Source organism: Puma concolor, chromosome A3 (assembly GCF_028749965.1).
Source record: "Puma concolor isolate L17-30 chromosome A3, mPumCon1.1.hap2, whole genome shotgun sequence".
Lineage (NCBI taxonomy): Eukaryota > Metazoa > Chordata > Mammalia > Carnivora > Felidae > Puma > Puma concolor.
The window spans coordinates 111,981,822-112,002,055 of record NC_141669.1 but is presented as its reverse complement, the minus strand read 5'-3'; the positions used below and the strand labels follow the sequence as shown (position 1 = coordinate 112,002,055).

At 46.7% G+C, this 20,234-nt stretch overlaps 1 protein-coding gene across 2 annotated transcripts; it reads right to left on the bottom strand.

The window, feature by feature from the left end:
• Nucleotides 1-3,956: 3,956 nt before the first annotated feature.
• On the bottom strand, nucleotides 3,957-14,401 carry SNRPB (small nuclear ribonucleoprotein polypeptides B and B1). Of its 2 annotated transcripts, none has more exons than XM_025931999.2 (7): nucleotides 14,245-14,401; nucleotides 11,289-11,440; nucleotides 8,318-8,429; nucleotides 6,108-6,260; nucleotides 5,420-5,558; nucleotides 4,976-5,101; nucleotides 3,957-4,242 (listed from the first exon to the last, which is right to left on the bottom strand). In XM_025931999.2, the coding sequence occupies exons 1-7, from the start codon at nucleotides 14,245-14,247 to the stop codon at nucleotides 4,232-4,234; spliced, it is 696 nt and encodes a 231-aa protein (XP_025787784.1). In that variant the 5' UTR covers nucleotides 14,248-14,401; the 3' UTR covers nucleotides 3,957-4,231. The 2 variants fall into 2 exon arrangements, with proteins under 2 accessions (XP_025787784.1, XP_025787783.1); XM_025931998.2 differs by having other exon boundaries at nucleotides 3,957-4,110.
• Between the last annotated feature and the right edge of the window lie 5,833 nt (nucleotides 14,402-20,234).

Here is a 20,234-nt window from a genome sequence, read left to right as displayed (position 1 = left end):
TTTAATAAAGTTAACGAAAACATCTGCAACCTTTGACTCAGACACTCCTTTTGAATTACCTAAAAACAGAATGACCTTTATGCACAAGTACGATTATCACGTTATTTGACAGCGAAAACGCTAAATGTCCAACTGCAGAGATCTGGTTAAGTAAACAGTGATATGTTCAGTGTTCCCTTAATGAGACACTAAAGTCATTATAATGTTTGCAAAGATCTGGAGATGTTCTGATGTTAAAACAAACAGAAAGTTGAGGCTATAGCAAGATCACAAAACCCAAGGAGGCAAAGATTCACGTTGAACGTTAAGAGTGCTAGGACCAAGTATTTTTTCTACAGTCATTCTTTTTTTTTTTTAATTTTTTTTTTTTTAACATTTATTTATTTTTGAGACGGAGAGAGAGTATGAACAGGGGAGGGTCAGAGAAAGAGGGAGACACAGAATCTGAAACAGGCTCCAGGCTCTGAGCTGTCAGCACAGAGCCCGACGTGGGGCTTGAACCCACGAACTGCGAGATCATGACGTGAGCCGAAGTCGGCCGCTTAACCCACTGAGCCACCCAGGCGCCCCTCTACAGTCATTCTTAAATGAACACTTATACAATTAAGTATTCTTAAAAGAAACCAGCAGAATATATAAACTACGGAATAGTATGCATATGGGTCTGACCAAGAATTTGGATGTAAACCCACAGCAAACCTGATGGTTTTACTCTGTTGTCTCTTTCAATCCTCAAGCCACAGACCAATTTACTAACTGAACTAATGTTAGAAAGGCTTAATACAAACACCAGAGCCGAGAAAAGCCTACAGGCAGGTCAAAATGTACATTCAATCCCAAACCTCTTTCACCACCAGAGACACAGGAATTATCTTCAAGAGAAAATAGTTGGAATGCCCAGATGTCTGACAGCAGACTTTTTTTCTTTTTCTTGTTTAGTAAATGGTTCCTAGGGATTTTTCTGCATATGGTTGTATACACAGAACCATGCAGACCATACTTCAAGAGGGTTTTATGGATTTTCAAGGATAGTTGTAAGCATCTAGTGGTTTTACTTTGCTAATTGCTTGGCAATGCGTGACTCTCTATATTTTTCCTTTGTCGAAGAAAATGTTTTTTGTGTGTGGTAAAATAAGAGTCTATGCCTTCCAGCTCAGGCTAAGAATACAAAACCCTTCTGGGTCATACCTGGTAGGCAAATGGGAAGCTGGCCGGGGGAGGGGGGCGGGTGCCTCAGCCTTGCTTTGCGGTTTGTGCAACTCAGGGTATAGGTTCCAGTGACACTGTCTGAGCCAGCCACTGATTTTTCTGCCAAAATCTACCGCCAAGCACCTTACTCCTCGGCCTTTTCCTCTGCTAACATATCCCGCCCACAATAAAAAGCCTTGGTAAACTCTCCACAAAGAAACTGTCTCTTCCTTCCTTTTTAATTCAGGCAACATTCACCCCACATTAACAATTAACCACTTTAATGTGACCATTAGAAGCCAACTGTATTTAGTTGCATTCACTATGTTGTGCAATAACCAGCCATCTCTAGTTTCAAAACCTTTTCATCACCAGGTAGAAACACCCCATATCCACTAAGTAATCAATCTCTATTTCCCTTGGCCCCATCCCTACGCCCTGGTAGCTTCTAATCTGCTGCCTCTGTGATCTTACCTATTCTGGACATTTCAAATAAAAGGAATCTTATAACGGGTCCTTTTGATTCTGGCTTCTTTCCCTTTGCTCAATGTTTTTGAGATTCATCCAGATAGTTCGTATCAATACTTACATTTCTTTTATGGCTGAATAGTATTTTATTGAACGTAATATCCCAGTTTGTTTCTCCACTCATCCATCGACGGACCGTTGAGTTGTTTCCGCTTTGTGGCTATTATGATTCACGTACCGTAAACATTCACATACAAGTTTCTGTGTTGACATCTATTTTCATTTCTCTTGGGTATATACTTAGGAGTGGGATTGCCGGATCATATGGTATTTCTATGTTTAACTTTTTGACGAACCGCCAAACTGTTTTCCACTCTGGCTGCACCATTTTGTTTTGCCAGCAGAGCACAAGCGTTCATTTTCCCCCCATCCTCCCCAGCCCCACCTCTGGCCCTTTTTCTCCATGAAGGCCATCCAGTGGGTATGAAATGGTAGCTCATTGTGGTGTTAATCTGCATCTCTTTAATAACCAAGGATGTTAACCGTCCTTTTCCAGTGCCTGTTATCCATTTGTATATAGATCTTGTTTGAAGAAATGGCCATTCCCTTGCTCTTAAATTGGGCCGTCTATCTTTTTACTGTTGAGTCGTCAACGTTCCTTACAGAGTCTGGATATTAAACCCAGGTCAGATCTAGGATTTGCAAGTATTTTCTCCCCTTCTACAGACTGCCTTATCGCATTCTTGATAACATCCTTTGATGCACAAGAGTTGTTCTTTTGCTATCAAATCGAAGAAACCGTCACCAGACCCCAGGTCAAGATTTACCCGTTTTCTTCTAGTAGGTTTATAGTTTTAGCTCCTACAGACTGTTGATCCATTTTGAGTTAATGAGTGACATACGGAGTGAGGCACAGGTCTAACTTCATTCTTCTACGGTGGTTATCCAATTGTCCCAGCACTGTTTGTTGGAGACTTCTTATACCAGCCGTGCACGCAAGGGTTTGTTTCTGGATTCTCAATTCTATTCCATTAGTCTATATGTCTACTCTTATGCCAGTACCGCACTGCTTGGATTACTGAAGCTTTGTACTAGGTTTTACAAGCAGACATCAACTTTGAGCATTTTTCAAGATCATTTTTGCTAATTAGGGCCTCTTCCTTATAGCCTCACGCGAACTGCAGGATCCGCTCCTGTTCCTGAAAGAAACAAACAGAAAGAAGCGATTGGAATTTTGACAGATACAGCACTTGAATCTGTGGACCACTTTGGAGTGTATTGCCATTTTAACAATATCAAGTCTTCCAAGTGGACCTTTCATTCTATATCCTTACCTAATTGCTGTGGCTGTAACCTCCAGGACAATGTTGAACAGCAGTGTTAAAAGCGGGCACGCTTACTGCTTCCTTCCACTAAAGGGAGAGTTTTCACTCCTATTCTGTTGGCTGTAGGTTTTTCAAATAAACCCGTCTATGTTTACAAAGTTCCTTTCTATTCCTAATTTGTGGAGTGTCTATCACGCGTGTCAGAATTTTGTCAAATGTTTTTTCCCCATCTATTGATGTAACGATTAGGTACTTTTTTCTTCTATTAATGTGGGGTATTCCATGGTTTGTGGAATACGTTCCTGGAGAAATTCCCTCACGTTCCTGGAGAAATTCTTAACACCCCAGTAGTGCATCACCTTTTTTCTTCAAGGGCTCCTTTGCATCTAGAATCGTCTTCCCCCAGACAGTAACCTAAGAGTAGCGTCCACTTCCTATTTCTGTAACCTCAAAGCTTGATGTACTAAGCACTACAGTACTGCTCAGTGACCATCAACTGAACATGGACCCTAGGGGGAAGAAATCACGGAGTCCCACGACTTAGGCTATATGCACGTGTGACGGTGGGAGAGTTATACCAAATCTGTTCCTCTTCCAGTGGGATTGTTTTTCATTTTTACTACTTGCCTCCTAACTTATCATATAAAAATGAATATAATCTCAAGTAATGCACAAGAGGCTATCAAGGAGTGCCTTCCAAAAAGGATCTGCCAACTCACAACTGTCGCCAAGGGTGTATGAGTGTTTACTTCAACAAACTAATTTTGCCAGTCTGATACGTGGAAATTGTCTCACAGTTCAATGTTGCTAATTCTCTCAGTAGGAGAGAGGTTTGTGCTTCTCTGCAAATGCGCTGTAAAATATTTCATAAGGGAAGCAGCAGAGATTAGGGCTAGCTTTCCCAAGGCAACCTTTCCTGACTCTATTAACTACCCAACAAAGGCTTTCTAAAATTGAACAGACACACCAGACACGTTTATAATATTCTTAAGAGTTTATTATAAACTAGTTTCACAGGCCACAAGGAAGTAAAAGGACTATGTACAGCCTTACGGGAAACAGGCAGGGAGCTGAGGAGGGCCAAGATGAGTCTAGGGCCTTGGTGGGCGCATTCCCGGGGGAGGGGGCCCTGAAAGGGAAACCAGACAATCCCGTGAGACTCCGAGAACAACGGCATAACAAACAAACAGGTCTGTGGTAATCGGGCCCACGCCTCTGTGGAGCTACTTCCGTAACTCTGTGGCCAAGGGTCAAAGAAGGCCTGAAGTAAGAGTAAGAAGTTTAGTCAGTGCCTGATCTGCAACTCAAATCCCCAGCCCCACCCCAGCCTCCCACACCCTGCAGTTACCCGGTGATCAGAGGGACACATACGACATATATGCTAACTAGGGACTTCTCTGGGACAGACTGGGTTCCTAGGCTTATAAAACCCATCAACAAAAAACCTGAACTAGAGACACAGGGGTCAACCAGTGTGGCTGTGGGTTATCTTCGAGACCACCATGGCTTGCTGCAAAGAACACCAATCTAGGAGCCAGGACACTAAGCTCTCGGGGCCCATTTCCTTATCTATAAAGTGAGAGGACGAGTCTGTCAGCATTTCTCAAACTGGAGTTTGAGAGATATACATAATAAGTAGTACGGCAACCTCTTCATTACCAGACATTGTCAAGCCAAAGGACACAGGACAATCCCATGACCTTTGTGGGGGACTCTCAGAATGCATGATCGCACAGTGCCCTGAGAACACCACCGTGGACACTGAGAAGTACCCGGGTGTAGGACTGCCCTAACTGCTCTAAGAGGGAGGGAAGGCCAATTTCAGAACTACTTTTCCCCTCTTCCCTTTCTGGACAAAGTTGCCCTCTAAGAGTGCATATATTTAGGCTTAAGGCCTGAAAGCCCAGAGGGTATGGTCAAAATTCAACCTTCCTTCCATTCCCCATCCCAACATGCTCTCTAAGGAAGTCCAAATCACTGCTATTGGCACTTACCTCGCATCCCCGGGGGAGGGGGCCGCATCCCCGGAGGGGGCATGCCCATCGGAGTTCCCCGTCCAGGGGGGATCCCCATCGGGGGACCCATAGGAGGCCTCATGCCAGGTGGTGGGCCCATCATGCCTACGAGAGAAAAGCCCCAAGAACACAGCTCAAGTGTCTGTCTTGAAAAGGTAGCAGGGAACGTAACAAAGCTGTCCACCAAGTTCTGAGGACGGACCATTGTACCCTCCCAGTCTCTGGGCCTTGAGCCAAAGAGGTGGGGCTCCCCATGGCTCCTGTCCAGCTAGTTCCGTGGTCAGTCAGTCAAGGCTGGATCTCAGAGTAATCCTGCTTAATTACACAAACTCATCACCAGTTTCAGTCAACGTTATGTCTCATCACGAATCCAGCGCAGGCACCTTCCATCAATTAGCAGGGGTCTCCTTACAGGCTTCTCACCTGGAGGGGGTGCCCCTCGGCCCATAGGTGGGGGAGGACCCCCACGGCCGGGTGGATACTGGGTTGGGGCCCCTGCAATACTGGCTGTGGCGGCGGCGGCAGCAGCAGCCACAGTGCCTCTTCCTTGCGGGGTCATCACCTAAGAGGACACGAGATCGGGGTCAGGCAGAACAGCAGAGGGCAATGCAGCATCCCACTCTCCTGCCCCCAACGTGGTTAAGACGGAGCCGACACCCAATCGATCCCCCACGCTGCAACTCCCGGCATCGGCATCAGGCTATCTGAAACCACCTGCCAGAGAAGATCAAGCCTGAATGCTCAATTCCCACCTTCTAGACCGGAGTTGAGGAGGCCCACTCCAAATCAGGGAAGGCAACTGCATTTTCAAGTATGACGGATAACCGGTTGTCAGAGAGCATTCCCTCACATGCTGTTGTGGAAACATTTTGCCCCGATGTGGTTGGCCAAAATACCTTTCATGCATCTCTTTACTTCAGTAGCATCAACGTTAATTTACAACGTTCGGTTTCCCTTCTCACGGGAGTCTGGGACTACATACGAAGGACAATGACATACTGACGGCCTGAGAGTCACAGGTCGGTCCTTCTGGACTCTTCCCGAACTGTGGGGCCCCTCTCCATCCTTCATTTTAACCACGAGAAGTTGGTGCCCTTCCCCAACCCCTTACCTGTTGCGACGGCCCACCAACCCCTCGGACTGGCCCGGCAAGTCCTGCAGGAGCCTGCGGCATCGGAACACCAGCTGGGATTCCTCTGCCGGCAGCCCTGCCAATCCCTGGGCCCCCGGCAGCTCCAGCAAGTGGCACTCGGGCAATGCCAGTCTAAAAAATAAAGAAATATGCTAAAATGCTTAGGGCCTAGAGAATCCGTGCACTTTGGAACACCACTGCCAAGAGAGGCCCTCAGATTCACAGGACATCAAACCAAACAGCTTAAAAATACTACCTAGCCACCCACGTGTTAATGACATTCCTCTTCCATCCAAGATCATGTGCCTAGCTGTCACCCCTGCGCAGGCTAGAAAAACTTAAGAGTAAGTCTAGAGAAAACACACCACAACTCAACCTACGTGCATTCCTATGAAAATTAAACCAACAAAGGGCCAGGGCTCCATTCAGAAGGGTATATACCACAGGAGCTCCTGGGTGGCTCAGTTGGTTGAGCGCGTGACTCTTGATTTTGGCTCAGGTCATGATCCCGGGGTCATGGGATCAAGCCCTGTGTTGGGCTCCATGGGGAGTGTGGAGCCTGCTTGAGATTCTCCCTCTCCCTCTCTCTGTCCCTCTCCCCTGCCTGCTGGCACACCCTAAAATATAATAAAATTAGAATTACAAATATTAAAAAAAAAAAAGGGGGTATAGTAGTCAAGAGCACTTGACCTGGCATCAAAGAGAAATGAAGTCCAGTCCCAGCTCTGATTCTCACCTAGCAGGTGACAGTGGGCAAGTAATCCCACAGTTCTGGGGCTGTTTCCTCACCTGTAAATGATGGGGTTATAACAAAACCAGTTGCAGTCATGAAAATTTAGAGTGAGTAGCAACGTCTACTGGAAACAGACACCAGGAGTTACGAATACAGACGTATGCTTCAACCAAAAAATGTGATAAACCCCTTACAGGCATTTGTAATTGGAAAGGCTCCCTATTCCCTTTGGATTCAATGTATGAGTCCAAAAAAGACAGAAATGACTAGGGGGCACCTGGGTGGCTCAGTTGGTTAAGCATCGACTCTGGATTTCCGCTCAGGTCATGATCTCAAAGTTGGGGAGTTCGACCCCTGGGGGATCCACTCTCTCCCTCCCAATATAAATTAAATACACATTAAAAAAGAGAGAGGGAGATGACTAGGATAACTACTCTGTCCTCACTTAAGGGAATATTTTTAAGTCATCAACATGCCTTTTAAAAAGCATACAGCAGGGGAGCCTGGGTGGCTCAGTCGGTTAAGAGTCCAACTCGAGTTCAGCTTAGGTCATGAACTCACAGTTCAAGCTCTGTGCTGAGTGTGGAGCCTGCCTGGGATTCTCTCTCTCCCTCTCTCTGTGTCCCTCCCCCATTCTCTCTCTCAAAATAAACAAACTTAAAAGAAAAAGAAAAAAATACAGCAATCAGAAGAATGCTTACAATGTTAAGGGAAAAAGCAGAACACAGTATTACACACATATTATGTGTTAAAAAAAAAACATGTACATGGACAAAAATAAGAAAAATTACTTCTTTGATGACAATGTCTTAAAACGAAAACAAGAAAACTTGGTTAGATGCTCTAAAGTCTAGTCTATTTCTAAGTGCAGGCTGGTGTTTACAGAACCAAGATTGCCTGGGATCAAATGCCAGCCTCACCACTTAATGGCTGAGACACCTTGGGCAAGTTACTAACCCCCAGTTTGTTTTATCTTAAGTGGGAATGATTTATCTCAAAAAAACGGCTTACAAGAAGTGGCTAAAATACTGAAGTGCTTCGCACAGCAGATGTTTCATAAATGTTAACTAGTTTTCTCCAGCTGTACAAAATATATACATTCTGCTGTTTGGAGTTAGGACTTTTTACTGTCCAGCTAGATGCCATCACATTAAGAACTGACCAGATGGCCTTAAGTGCCTTTTCTCCTAACTCACTCTGTACATCAACTGAGGAAGAAGAGAGGGCTTTAAAGTTGGAAACCCTCAGATTCTAGTTCCCCATCGCTACTTCCTACTTAGAGGGTAACCTCTTGGAGATTCTATTGTCTATAAAAGGAGGACAAAAATCTGAGGATGCCTGTGAATTATGCAATGAAATGCAGAGAAGCTAAGGCAGAGCCTGGCTCACAGCAGGGGCTCCCTTCTCCAAGGCTTCCTGGCCTTGCACTGGCGAGCTCTGCTCTGCGCTGACTTACGTCTTTGGGAGGAGGTCCCTCTACAGTCATGGAGACTAGGTTCTCCCCGCGAAGCAGCACCAGACCGAGGACTCGCTTCTCTTCTCTTTCTGCTTGCTTTGAGTTCTTTGGCCTGGGGATGGGTTTAGGGAAAGAAACAAAAAAAGTAAGCATCAGAAAGGGGGTAAAGCTCCCGTTCACCTGCCTAGGGGCCTCCAAGATTTTTACACTGTATCTCTCGACAAATGGTACAAAAACTTGCTCTAAAGCAACTCCTCTGCACAGTCCTCACAGGCTGACTCATAACCCCTTAGGTGGCTGTCTCCCACGCCAAGAGGACACACTGGCCAAGAGATAGGACAAGAGTTAAGAGAGCCCAGCCCTGGCTCAAATGTTACTCTGTAACCATGGTGAAGGTCTTTCCTCAGTCCACTCTTCTTTGCCATTACCCTATTCCCTCCCTTCAGCTTAAGGCCTCGTCTGTGTGAAGAGGCAGCCTGAACAACTCCAGTCGACCGAATCCCAGTCAGCCTTCTTGAGCGCAAGCCTCCTTCCGCCATCAAGTCAACCCCGCAGAACTATTAACTCCATCCCTCAGGTCACCTCAGAAGTAGAAGAAAGGAAAAATAACTTCATAGAAGTTACACCTCTATCCTCAAAGCACAAAAACAGAAAGTTCCAACGCAACAACCAGAAAAGGATGAACAAAATATACCGCTGACCCTTGAACAACCTGGGTCTAAACCGTGCGGGGCCACTTAGATGCGGATTTTTTTCTGATACAGTGCTATAAATGTATTTTCTCTTCCTTATGATTTTTAAAAACGTTTCTTTTACTTTACTGTAGGAATACAGTATATACACAACAGAACACACTAATTACATGCTAATCAAACGTTTATCTTGTTGGTAAGGCTTCCTGGCCAACAGTAGACTAGTAGTTCAGTTTGGGAGAAGTCAAGAGTTACACATGGATTTTCAATGGTGTGGAGTCTGCACCCCAACTCCTGGGTTGTTCGAGGGTCAGCTGTAAATGTAAACTGGGAAATAAAATAACCGTAACAAGACAGGGGAAGGGAAGAAAAAGCCAAAACCAATACCCTAAGAATAAAGGAAAGACAAAATGCCTGGATTTTTAAAAGCTTAAAAGGTTTCTGGGGCGCCGGGGTGGCTCAGTCGGTTAAGTGCCCGACTCTTGGTTTTAGCTCAAGTCATGACGTCACGGTTTATGAGGTCAAGCCGCACACAGGGCTCCGTGCTGACAGTGCAGAGCCTGCGTGGGATTCTCTCTCTCCCCCTCTCTCTGGCCCTCCCCCCGTCACTCTCTCTGTCAAAAATAAATAAACTGAAAAAAATTTTTTTAATTAAAAAAAAAAAAGTAAAGGTTTCCTTTTAATGATATTTTTTATATTAAATTAAGAGTTTTCTGGGGGTAGATAGTTCTTCCTTTTCTTTTGGGCCTATCTTTATTTTCTCTTTCTTTCTTTTTTTTTTTTCATACTAAAAACATGTATTGTTCTTTCATTAAAAAAAAAAAAAGAAACAAACCTTTCTGGGTATTTAAATTTTTCCTCATATACTTTTATGTATTTTTAAAATGTATCGTCTAATAGACATTTTTTAATTATCAGAATAATTTCATTAAAAAAAAATAAAAGATGGAGCGCCTGGGTGGCTCAGTCGGTTGAGTGTCCAACTTCAGCTCAGGTCATGGTCTCACGGTCTGTGAGTTCGAGCCCCGCGTTGGCCTCTGTGCTGACAGCTCGGGGCCTGGAGCCTGCTTCGGATTCTGTGTCTCCCTCCCTCTCTGCCCCTCCCCCGCTCATGCTCTGTCTCGCTCTCTCTCAAAAATAAACATTCAAAAAAAAAGATTTAGGGGCGCCTGGGTGGCTCAGTCAGTTAAGCGTCCGACTTCGGCTCAGGTCATGATCTCACGATTTGTGAGTTCGAGCCCCGTGTTGGGCTCTGTGCTGACAGCTCAGAGCCTGGAGCCTGCTTCGGATTCTGTGTCTCCTTCTCTCTCTGCCCCTCCCCCACTTGTGCTCTGTCTCTATCAAAAATAAGTAAATGTAAAAAAAAAAAAAATTTTTTTTTTTTTTTAATTTAAAAAAATAAATAAATAAAAGACAGAAGAGACCATTTGGAATAGTTCTACACTGATCTGCTGGCCCCTCTCTACTGTGTCCCTGGCACTTGGCCATCCTTATTACACTGTATCCTGTACTTCTGACCTCTTGCCACAAAAAGAAAACAACAGCCCCAAGGGGAATCAAAAGGAAATCACAGCCACCGACAACCTAATATGGACCACCGCATGGGGCAGAAGAGAGCTGACTGATCATGGAAGTCACATAACCTCTTTGGGCCTCAAGATGCCTCGAATGTAATATGCACGACAAGCTAGCCCACGTCTTTTAAGAGGCCAGAAGCTCCAGATCTGTGAGTCGTGAGACAAGGGAGCTATCCAATTGCATATGGAATTGTAGAAAAGTAGAAAAGATCTGATTGTGTCTATAAACGCCAACAAAAATCACTGGCCCCAAACCCACACGGGAAGCTGAGCACTTACCCTGAAGAGGGTCAGAGGCTTCTTAAAGCAGTTTCAGACCAGGCTGCATTGGGAGAGCCCTTTAGGCTACAGCTTTACAAATAGGCAATGAGGCCAGAAAATCAAGCTCTCCCCCCTCACACACCTGTGGGGAGAACATGAGAGCCCTTTACCCCAGTACCCAGGGGCACACACAGTCAGAGAAACAAAAAGCCTAGCAGCCCTCCTTACAACGTGTACTCCGCTAGAACTAGAGAGCGAGGCTTGCTGGGCTAAGGAAGATTTCTTGGAGTCCAACGTCCCCATTTAAATCTGCCCTCTAACGCAGGAGAGCAGACCAAGGAACCAGCTACAGCTACATCGACCACCTGTCGCTTGGCCCACCCACCCGCTCCACTTCCCTCGCAACTCACATCCCACCCCCCCGTGCGGCCCACTTCTCACTTGATCTTCCTGAACTCATCACAGTCACAGAGGATCAAGTTCATGTGCTTGTCAAAAGCCTTGAAGGTGCCAATGAAGATGCGGCCGTCTTGCAGGATGCACCTCATCCTGTAGTCGATGTGCTGCAGCATCTTGCTGCTCTTGCCCACAGTCTGCAAGGAGAAAGCAACAGGATGAGAGGCCAGCTCTCTTGGACCTGTATATCCCCGGCGCTTCCTAAAACCTTCAGCTGTGACTTTCTTTTCCACCAGGCTATCTTGCTCCGTCGAGTCTTAGCTCTGTCTTCCAGCCACAGCCCTCCCCTGGGAATTCCCCCGCATCACCCTGTGCTCAGCCCTAACTTCTGCCCACTTCCCGGTTACTCCCTTCCCTTAGAATAATCTTTCCCCCCCCCCAAAAAAAAAAAAATCTTTATTTTCATTCAATTTTTTTGAATGTTTATGATTTATTCTTTTTGAGAGACAGACAGAGAGAGAGACAGAATCGGAAGGAGGCTCCAGGCTCTGAGCTGTCAGCACAGAGCCCGATGCGGGGTTCGAACCCACGGATCACGAGATCATGACCTGAGCCGAAGTCGGACATCTAACTGACTGAACCACCCAGACGCCCCTAAAATCATCTCTTTTTTTAGGAACAGGCATATTACAATTGCCTATGTCTATGCTGTGTCAGTATCAGGGGTGAGGGTGAAAAGTACCTCCAAATGAATCCAGCACTCCCCTCCACCAAATTAGCCATCTGCCACTGTGCAGATTATTAGGTGTGTGACTCCAGTGCCGTGGAACACCCACAGCCCGTTTAAAAGACAGAGTAAAGGGACACCTGGGTGGCTCTGTCAGTTAAGCATCTGACTTCGGCTCAAGTCATGTTCTGCAGTCTGTGAGTTCGAGCCCCGCATCGGGCTCTGTGCTGACGGCTCAGAGCCTGGGGCCTGATTCAGATTCTGGGTCTCCCTCTCTCTGCCCCTTGCCTGCTCATACTCGGGGTGTCTCAGTCTCAAAAATAAACATCAAAAAAAATGTTTTTTTAAATAAACAAATAAATAAATTAAAGACCAAGTAAAAGAGGTGCTGGAATGATTGGCACTCAAATCCAATCCATGAGAAATCCGTCATCAGAAAGGAGATGATGGGATTGGAGGCAAGAGGCATGGAATCTCTAAAGCAAAAACATGGGCGTGCCTCCAAGACTACCTTTAAGAGGGAGACCTTCTGGTGGTCAGGGCGCTAATCAGTTCGAACACATAATGGTCTTTAAGAATAAAGAACTTGCTTTCACTTCTTTATTAATCCAACAACCTTTTTTACTTTGTAGCCCGGATTCCAATGTAGCTTTGCTAAGAGACAAAATAGATCTTGCAGTGCAAGTTGTCAGATGTCTTTGGCAGTTCTCTCTCTCTCTCTCTCTCTCTCTCTAGAAATAAACAACCTGGCATTTCGTTTGCAGATCAGTCTCCTGTCAGCCTGATTGGTGTGGGCCAGTCCTAACTCATCCAAGTGCCTTCTTTGTGGCAGGCACCGTGCTTGCTGTTCATCTCTGTGAGCTTGGACCAGAACAGGGTTTTGAGCCCACAAATGTATGGATCAGAACCTTGACTGACACCCTGGAGACCCTGGTTATGTGGTTTACTCTCCCTCAAACGACTATTTTAACCGGCTTGTAACTGCACAGCTTCTAGCCACACAGATCTGAACCTCTATGGTCTACCTTGTAATAGCTTAACGCTTCCTTGGTGCTCACTGTGTACCAGGCACTGTGACAAGCACTACACATCTCATTTAATTCGAGAAATCAGAACTGTTATTCCTGTTTTACAGACAACAGCCACTGAAGCCAGGAGAGGATAAGTAGCTTGTCCTGTCTCACAGCCAGGAAGCCGGGTTGGAACCTAGACAGACTGAATCCAGTGCCCACTCTTCCAACCAATCCCACAAACAATTCCCTGCTTTCAGTTCCCCCCAAGTGTAACAGCTACAGAACACAGTGATCTTTCTGAACACAACTAAGTTTGTGTCATTTTGCTGGCTAAATCCTTGACTGGTATACCTCATCATCCACAGGATTGTATGTAACGTAAAATTCCTCCCGACTTCTTCCTCTCTTCCTCCTTCAGAAACTTTCAATAGTGCTACCCTTCCTGCTTTGCTCTTGTAGTCCTTCCAAACTAGAATATTCCCTTCCATTTTCGCTGGGAAGACGCTTCTAACAACGTCTAAGGGCTCTGCTCAGGAATCCTCTACTCCAGACGGCCTTCTTACCCCGCCCCTCCCTCGCTGTTACTTTTACGTAATGCCTAACTACCTATCACTCTGGATTAGATAATCTGTGTCCCCACCGAGAAAGTGAACTGGGTGAAGGAAGGAAGCATTTCATTATGTAGCTCCAGGGCCTGAAAAGTCAGGCATACTTAAAACACAGACACGCTGAACAAACGAGCTGAATTCTTCCCCCAAAACATTGCCGTTCACCCTCCCAGTCCCTCCTATCTACCGGACCCAAGCACTCTCTCTAGATTCGGCCACACGTCTTCCCCACCTCTTTCCGCAACTCCTCCTCAGACCCCGTTTCACACGTCTGAGTCTCTCACCGGGTCTTCCCCAGTCCTCCCGCGGCTCTAATGCCTGCTCCGAAACCCCAGACATGCATTTATTCTGCAAAAGTTTACTTCGTGCCTGCAGGAACCCAAGCACTGTGGCTACAGCGGCGTGGAGGGCCGGAGTGCTATCCTCGCCACCACCGAGCGACTCAGGCCTCCGTTCCTCAGTTCCAGCCTTCCCCTCCCCCACCCTACCGAATGGCCAAGGTCCGGGTCTCCCCTGCCCGGACCGGGCGGGCGGCCGCGGCCCGGGCCTTCACCGCCATGAACCCCCAACCCGTGACCTCCTCCCGATCAGTCGCGGCCCCCACTCCACAACAGACTCGGAAGTTCCCGCGCCTCCCGCCTGCGCCTCCTCACCATGGTGGCGGTTCTGATGGCTCCGATTCCCGCCGGATTCCCCTCGGCAGAGGCCTAGACGCCCGCCAGTAGTCCGCTTCCCGCCGCCGCTACCGGAAGAGCGGCCTCGTATAAAATGGGGTCGGGCGGAAGCTACTTCCGGTCCCTGCGCGGGCTCACGAGTTCCGGCCAAAAGGCGGAGCTGTGAGCAAGGAGCCCTCCGGGGCTTGGGGCGGGGCTAACGTCAAACTGAACTTCGCGGAGATGTTTGGTCACCTTCCTAGTTTCAGTCCGTTCCTGAGATGCTCCTCCACACTTTCCTTTCTGTCCTCCACCCCGTGTCCCGGCCCATTCTGTCTTGGTCCTCATCTCCCACCACTCTCCCTCGGCTCTCCTGAAGCCACCGCCCTTGCTTTTCTGTTAACTTGCTTGACGCGCTCCTACCTTAGCATGCTTGCGTTTGCTGTCGCCTCTGCCTGGAATGCTAGTCTTCCAGGTATGTGCACAACTTCACTTCCTTGAAGACTTAAGCTCAAATAACATTTTCCCACTGAGGACTTCCCTAGCCATCCTGTTGAAAACTGCAGCCTTCCCACCCATCCCTGCTTTACCTTTCTCCTTAACAATGATCCCTAATATACTATATATTTGTTATTTTTCCTCCCCATTAGAATGGAAATTCTGAGGGTACAGATTTTCCTTTGTGTATTTTTTGTTACTGCAATGCCTAGCACACTGCTTAGCACAAAACAAGGGCTCAAAACATATTTGAATGAATGAATGAATGAATGAATGAATGAGTCAATCAACCAATCCCATCCTGTCCTATGACCTTTGAATATTACGTAAATGCTCAGGAATCTCAAATTTATTCCTCTGACCCTGGGTTCTTCATTTAACTCTTTGCCTTTTACATCCACCGCCTGCTTGATCTGGATGTCTAATAGGTATCCTAAATTTAACACAGTGAAAATTGGATTCTTGATTGTTGTATTCCCTTTTCTTCCCAAACCCACTTCTTACCAGTGTTCCCGATCTCAGGAGTTTCTCGAGTTAAAAAACAAAAAGCAAAATGACAAACTTGGGAGCATCCTTGATTCCTCTATTTCTCTCCCACCTCATAATCAATCAGTCAGCAAATCCTGGGGACCTCACTTACAAAATGCCTTGAATCTGACTGTTGTCATCTGTTCCACTGCTAACATGCCAGTCCTAGCCACCATCGGCCTGTCAATTTCCACAAACGAGGACAAGGGGGTCATGAATTCACTTGGCCTTTGGTAAAGTGTTCTTAAGGTTCAGTCTAGAACAGGGACTGACAACCTTTTCCAGCTAGTATTTTATGGTTTGTGGGCCACGTGGTCCCTGCTGCAATTACTCAACTCAACCATTATAGGATGAAAGCAGCTATCGACAACGTAACAAATATATGGCTGTGTTACAATAAAACTTTACAGACACACATACTTTTCTTCTTTTGATTCTTTCAACCATTTAAAATGGAAAAAATCACTCTTAGTTCACACGCTTTACAAAAACAGGTGGCAGGCCAGATTTGGCCCTCAGGCCTGTAGTCTCCCATCACAGGGTCCAAACCATTATATTTCTGTGTCTGGGTTCAGGGCCATAGCCCCAGCTAGTAGTAACAATAACTTTGACTTGCATTGTTTCTTTGGCTTATCGCCGGGTTCACTGCAGATACAAAGTTCATGCTTTTGGTTTCATACAAAAGCTATACACATGTGGGGCGCCTGGGTGGCTCAATCGGTTAAGCGTCCAACTATGGCTCAGGTCATGATCTCTCAGTTTGTGAGTTCAAGCCCTGCACCGGGCTCTGTGCTGACAGCTCAGAGCCTGAAGCCCGCTTTGGATTCTGTGTCTCCCTTTCTCGCTGCTTCTCCCCTGCTCGTGCTCAGTCTCTCTCTCCTTCAAAAATAAACATTCAAAAAAAATTTTTAATATTTATTTGTTTTTTAATTTCCATCCAAGTTAGTTAGTATATAGTGCAACAGTGATTTCAGAAGTAGATTCCTTAATGCCCCCTTACTCATTTAGCCCATCTCCCCCCACAACCCCTCCAGCAACCCTCTGTTTGTTCTCCATATTTAAGAGTCTCTTATGTTTTGTCCCCCTCCCTGTTTTCATATTATTTTTGCTTCCCTTCCCTTACGTTCATCTGTTCTGTGTCTTAAAGTCCTCATATGAGTGAAGTCATATGATATTTGTCTTTATCTGACTAATTTCGCTTAGCATAATACCCTCCAGTTCCATCCACGTAGTTGCAAATGGCAAGATTTCATTCTTTTTGATTGCTGAGTAATACTCCATTGTATATATATATATACCACATCGTCTTTATCCATTCATCCATTGATGGACATTTGGGCTCTTTCCATATTTGGCTATTGTTGATAGTGCTGCTATAAACATGGGGGTGCATGTGCCCCTTTGAAACAGCACACCTGTATCCCTTGGATAAATACCTAGTAGTGCAATTGCTGGGTCTAGGGTATTTCTATTTTTAATTTTTTGAGGAACCTCCATACTGTTTTCCAGAGTGGCTGCACCAGTTTGCATTCCCACCAGCAGTGCAAAAGAGATACTCTTTCTCTGCATGCTCGCCAACATCTGTTGTTGCCTGAGTTGTTAATGTTAGCCATTCTGACAGGTGTGAGGTGGTATCTCATTGTGGTTTGATTTGTATTTCCCTGATGATGAGTGACGTTGAGCATCTTTTCATGTGTCGGGAGAAGTGTCTATTCATGTCTTTTGCCCATTTCTTCCCTGGATTGTTTGGTTTTTGGGTGTTGAGTTTGATGAGTTCTTTATAGATTTTGGATACTAACCCTTTATCTGACATGTCATTTGCAAATATCTTCTCCCATTCTGTCGGTTGCCTTTTAGTTTTGCTGATTGTTTCCTTCGCTCTGCAGAAGCTTTTTATTTTGATGAAGTCCCAATAGTTCGTTTTGGCTTTTGTCTCCCTTGCCTCCAGAGATGTGTTGAGTAAGAAGTTGCTGCGGCCAAGGTCAAACAGGTCTTTGCCTGCTTTCTCCTCTAGGATTTTGATGGCTTCCTGTCTTACGTTTAGGTCTTTCATCCATTTTGAGTTCATTTTTGTGTAGGGTGTAAGAAAGTGGTCCAGGTTCATTTTTCTGCATGTCGCTGTCCAGTTTTCCCAGCACCACTTGCTGAAGAGAGTGTCTTTATTCCATCGGATATTCTTTCCTGCTTTGTCAAAGAGTAGTTGGCCATACATTGTGGGTCCATTTCTGAGTGTTTGGCTATTCTCCAAAACAATTTCTAGATTGAAATTAGTGACGAGGATACAGGGCTAGACAAAAATAATCTTTACATAAGGAGAACTTGGATTTTTATCCCTTATACATATCATAGATATTAGAAGAAAATAAAAAAAGCATAGCATGGTATTATAGCACATTTCCATTAGGAAAAAGATTATGCTGTGAATCTCAGTGCTGAAAAACAAGGGCAGGTGTATGACTAGGCTGTCTGTCTTTGACCAGTGAGTAGAGGGATGATGGTGGGGTCACTAGCAGGACTGGCTCTGAGGAATGGAGGGCTGAGTGGACACCGTATTGGAGCCATGCTTAGGGGTCTTTAGACATATGAACTGACATGGGGAATAGCTAAGCAACCCAAAGCAACGACTCATGGCTGGAGAACAGGTTGGGTGTGGTTAAAGGACCTGACCCTGGAATCTGGAAGGCCGCAGAAGGAATGTGGTTAAAGGATCCCCAGAATTGGAGGACATAAACAGACCATTAAGGAACAGCAGGGCTTCCAGAGGGTAGAGGATTCAGCAGGGACCTGAAGAGAGACCAGAAAGAAGGAAGGAAGGGAACGTTCCCGAGAAAGGAGCTGTCACAGAAACCAGAGGGAGATCTGGTTAGGAGATCTCCAGTTAGGAGACCAGTTAGGAGAGGAGGCAACCTGTCCCCCAGAGACCTGGGAGGGCCCTCCCTTCAGCTGGCATGTCTCCAGAACCTAGGTGGTCCTCCCCATGCAAAGGCTCAGATTTCCCTACAAATCTATTGGATTGATTCGGGACTCCTTTATTCTCAAGGGTTGAATTCATGCAGGAAATCCAGGTTGTGGACTTGAATTCCCTTCCAGATTGCTCAGAGACTAAGGCACACAGCCTGAGCTTGTCAAAGATTTCAGTAGAACAAAAGGACAAGAGGACCTGGGAAAGAATCGGTGTATGAAAATTAAACGAGACCGTTCTTGGATTACTTAAATAAAGCCTTCCATGTTTTTATTCCATCTGACCACAAACAGTGGAAAACCCAGGTCTCTAGCTGTGAGTGCCATCTTCCCTCTCATCAAGACTTCTGAAAGCCCCTTAGAGGTGAGTGACATAGTGGTCTGCGGTGGCCAGTCTTTGTCCTCATGAGTCTGTCCAGAGGGACATCAGGATAAAGTTCCACCCGGGAGCATTCCCTGAGTGTGTCCGCTGGTGCGAGATGGGGCCTCACATCCTGCTTAAGCCTCTCGAAGCTTTCCTCCTTGTCCACGGAAGGCTTCTTCCACACGAGCTATTTTCTGGTGGATAAGGATAAGGTGGATAAGGCTTTCCCTGAGCCCTTGCTCACCCTCCCACACACACACAGCTTCTCTTCGGTATACCCTGGGGTCTCTTGAGGGGTGATGTATGGCCAAAGGCTTGTCCACACTCCTCGCACACTCAGGATGTCTCGGAGTGGATTCCCCGGAGAGACCATGAAACGGGGGTTGAGTGGTTTACTGGGGGAATGAAGGCAGGACTGGGCAGAGGAAGCAGCAGCCCTGCGACATGTTTGCAACCAAATCACTCAGTCCGATGGGGGCCTCTGGGTCTGAGATGACCCTCTGGGGTCATCCCTACTGGATCAAGCGTTGGAGTTCTGTCTCCCCGTATCAATCGGTCACTGGCCAGGAGCCCCCACCGTGGGGAGGGTGAAGTTCCCTGTGGCTGCAAGCAAGTCCTAGTGAGGAACTCCTCTGTGCAGCCGCCAGGGGCGGTAATCTGACCCCTGAATGGGTCATCTGGACGGAGCTCCCCAGGATCTCCACGTACGGATTACCCTTCCGGTGTGTGAAGAAGGCTGACTGAGCACGAGAGTCTTACACCCCCTGCAAGCACACGGCTCCTCCCCGAAGGTGCCACCTGGTGCCCGCCTGCCTGCTCTTTTCCTAAGGTCTCTGAACACAGGCTGCCTCTCCCAAGTTGGCCGCTGGATGTTCAGTGAATCCGGATTTATCGCTGAAGCCCCACCCGCGGTCCCTGCACGCACAGCACTTCCCACCTACGTGCATCCTTTTTGTTCGGTGAGGGTTGACTTATGGCTGCCGAGTTGCCCACACTCTGCACAGATAAGCCTCCTCTCCTGAATGTGTCCTTGAAGGCTGTTGAGGATCAACATGCCTCTGAAGCTTTACTCACACTCCGTGCACAGATAGGGATGCCTCCCCATCTCTCTCTCTGGTGCAGGATGAGGTTTGACTGATTAATAGAGTCCTGCCCAGGATCCACCCCCCCCCCCCCCCACAGAAGGCTTCTTGCCTCAGCATATGCTCTGGCGTCTGATAAGATTCAATGTGGGGCACCTGGGCGGCTCAGTCGGTTAAGCATCTGACTTCGGCTCAGGTCATGATCTCGCGGTTCGTGGGTTTGAGCCCTGTGTCAGGCTCTGTGCTGACGGCTCAGAGCCTGGAGCCTGCTTCAGATTCTGTGTCTCCTTCTCTCTCTGTTCCTCTCCTGCTCCCTCTCTCTCTCAAAAATAAATAAAAATTTAAAAAAAAATTTTTTCACATTTGACTTATGGCTAAAGCCTCGCCCACACTCCAGGCATGCGTAGTGTTTCTCCCGGGAGCAGGAGCGTGTCCTCTGATGTCTGAGGAAGGAGGACTTCTCGCTGAAGGCTCTCACCCACACTCGCGGCAAACATAAGTCTTCTCCACAGAGTGAGTCCACTGATGTCCAATGAGGACTGACTTATTTCTAAAGC

Bases quoted from the DNA above. Each gene is read 5' to 3' on its own strand.
- SNRPB (XM_025931998.2), bottom strand. The intron at 6,261-8,317 runs GTAAGTCAGCGC...TTTATTTTTTAG, and splicing joins AGGGACCTCCTCCCAAAGAC to ACTGGCATTGCCCGAGTGCC. The intron at 5,102-5,419 runs GTGAGAAGCCTG...TTTCTCTCGTAG, and splicing joins CCGAGGGGCACCCCCTCCAG to GCATGATGGGCCCACCACCT.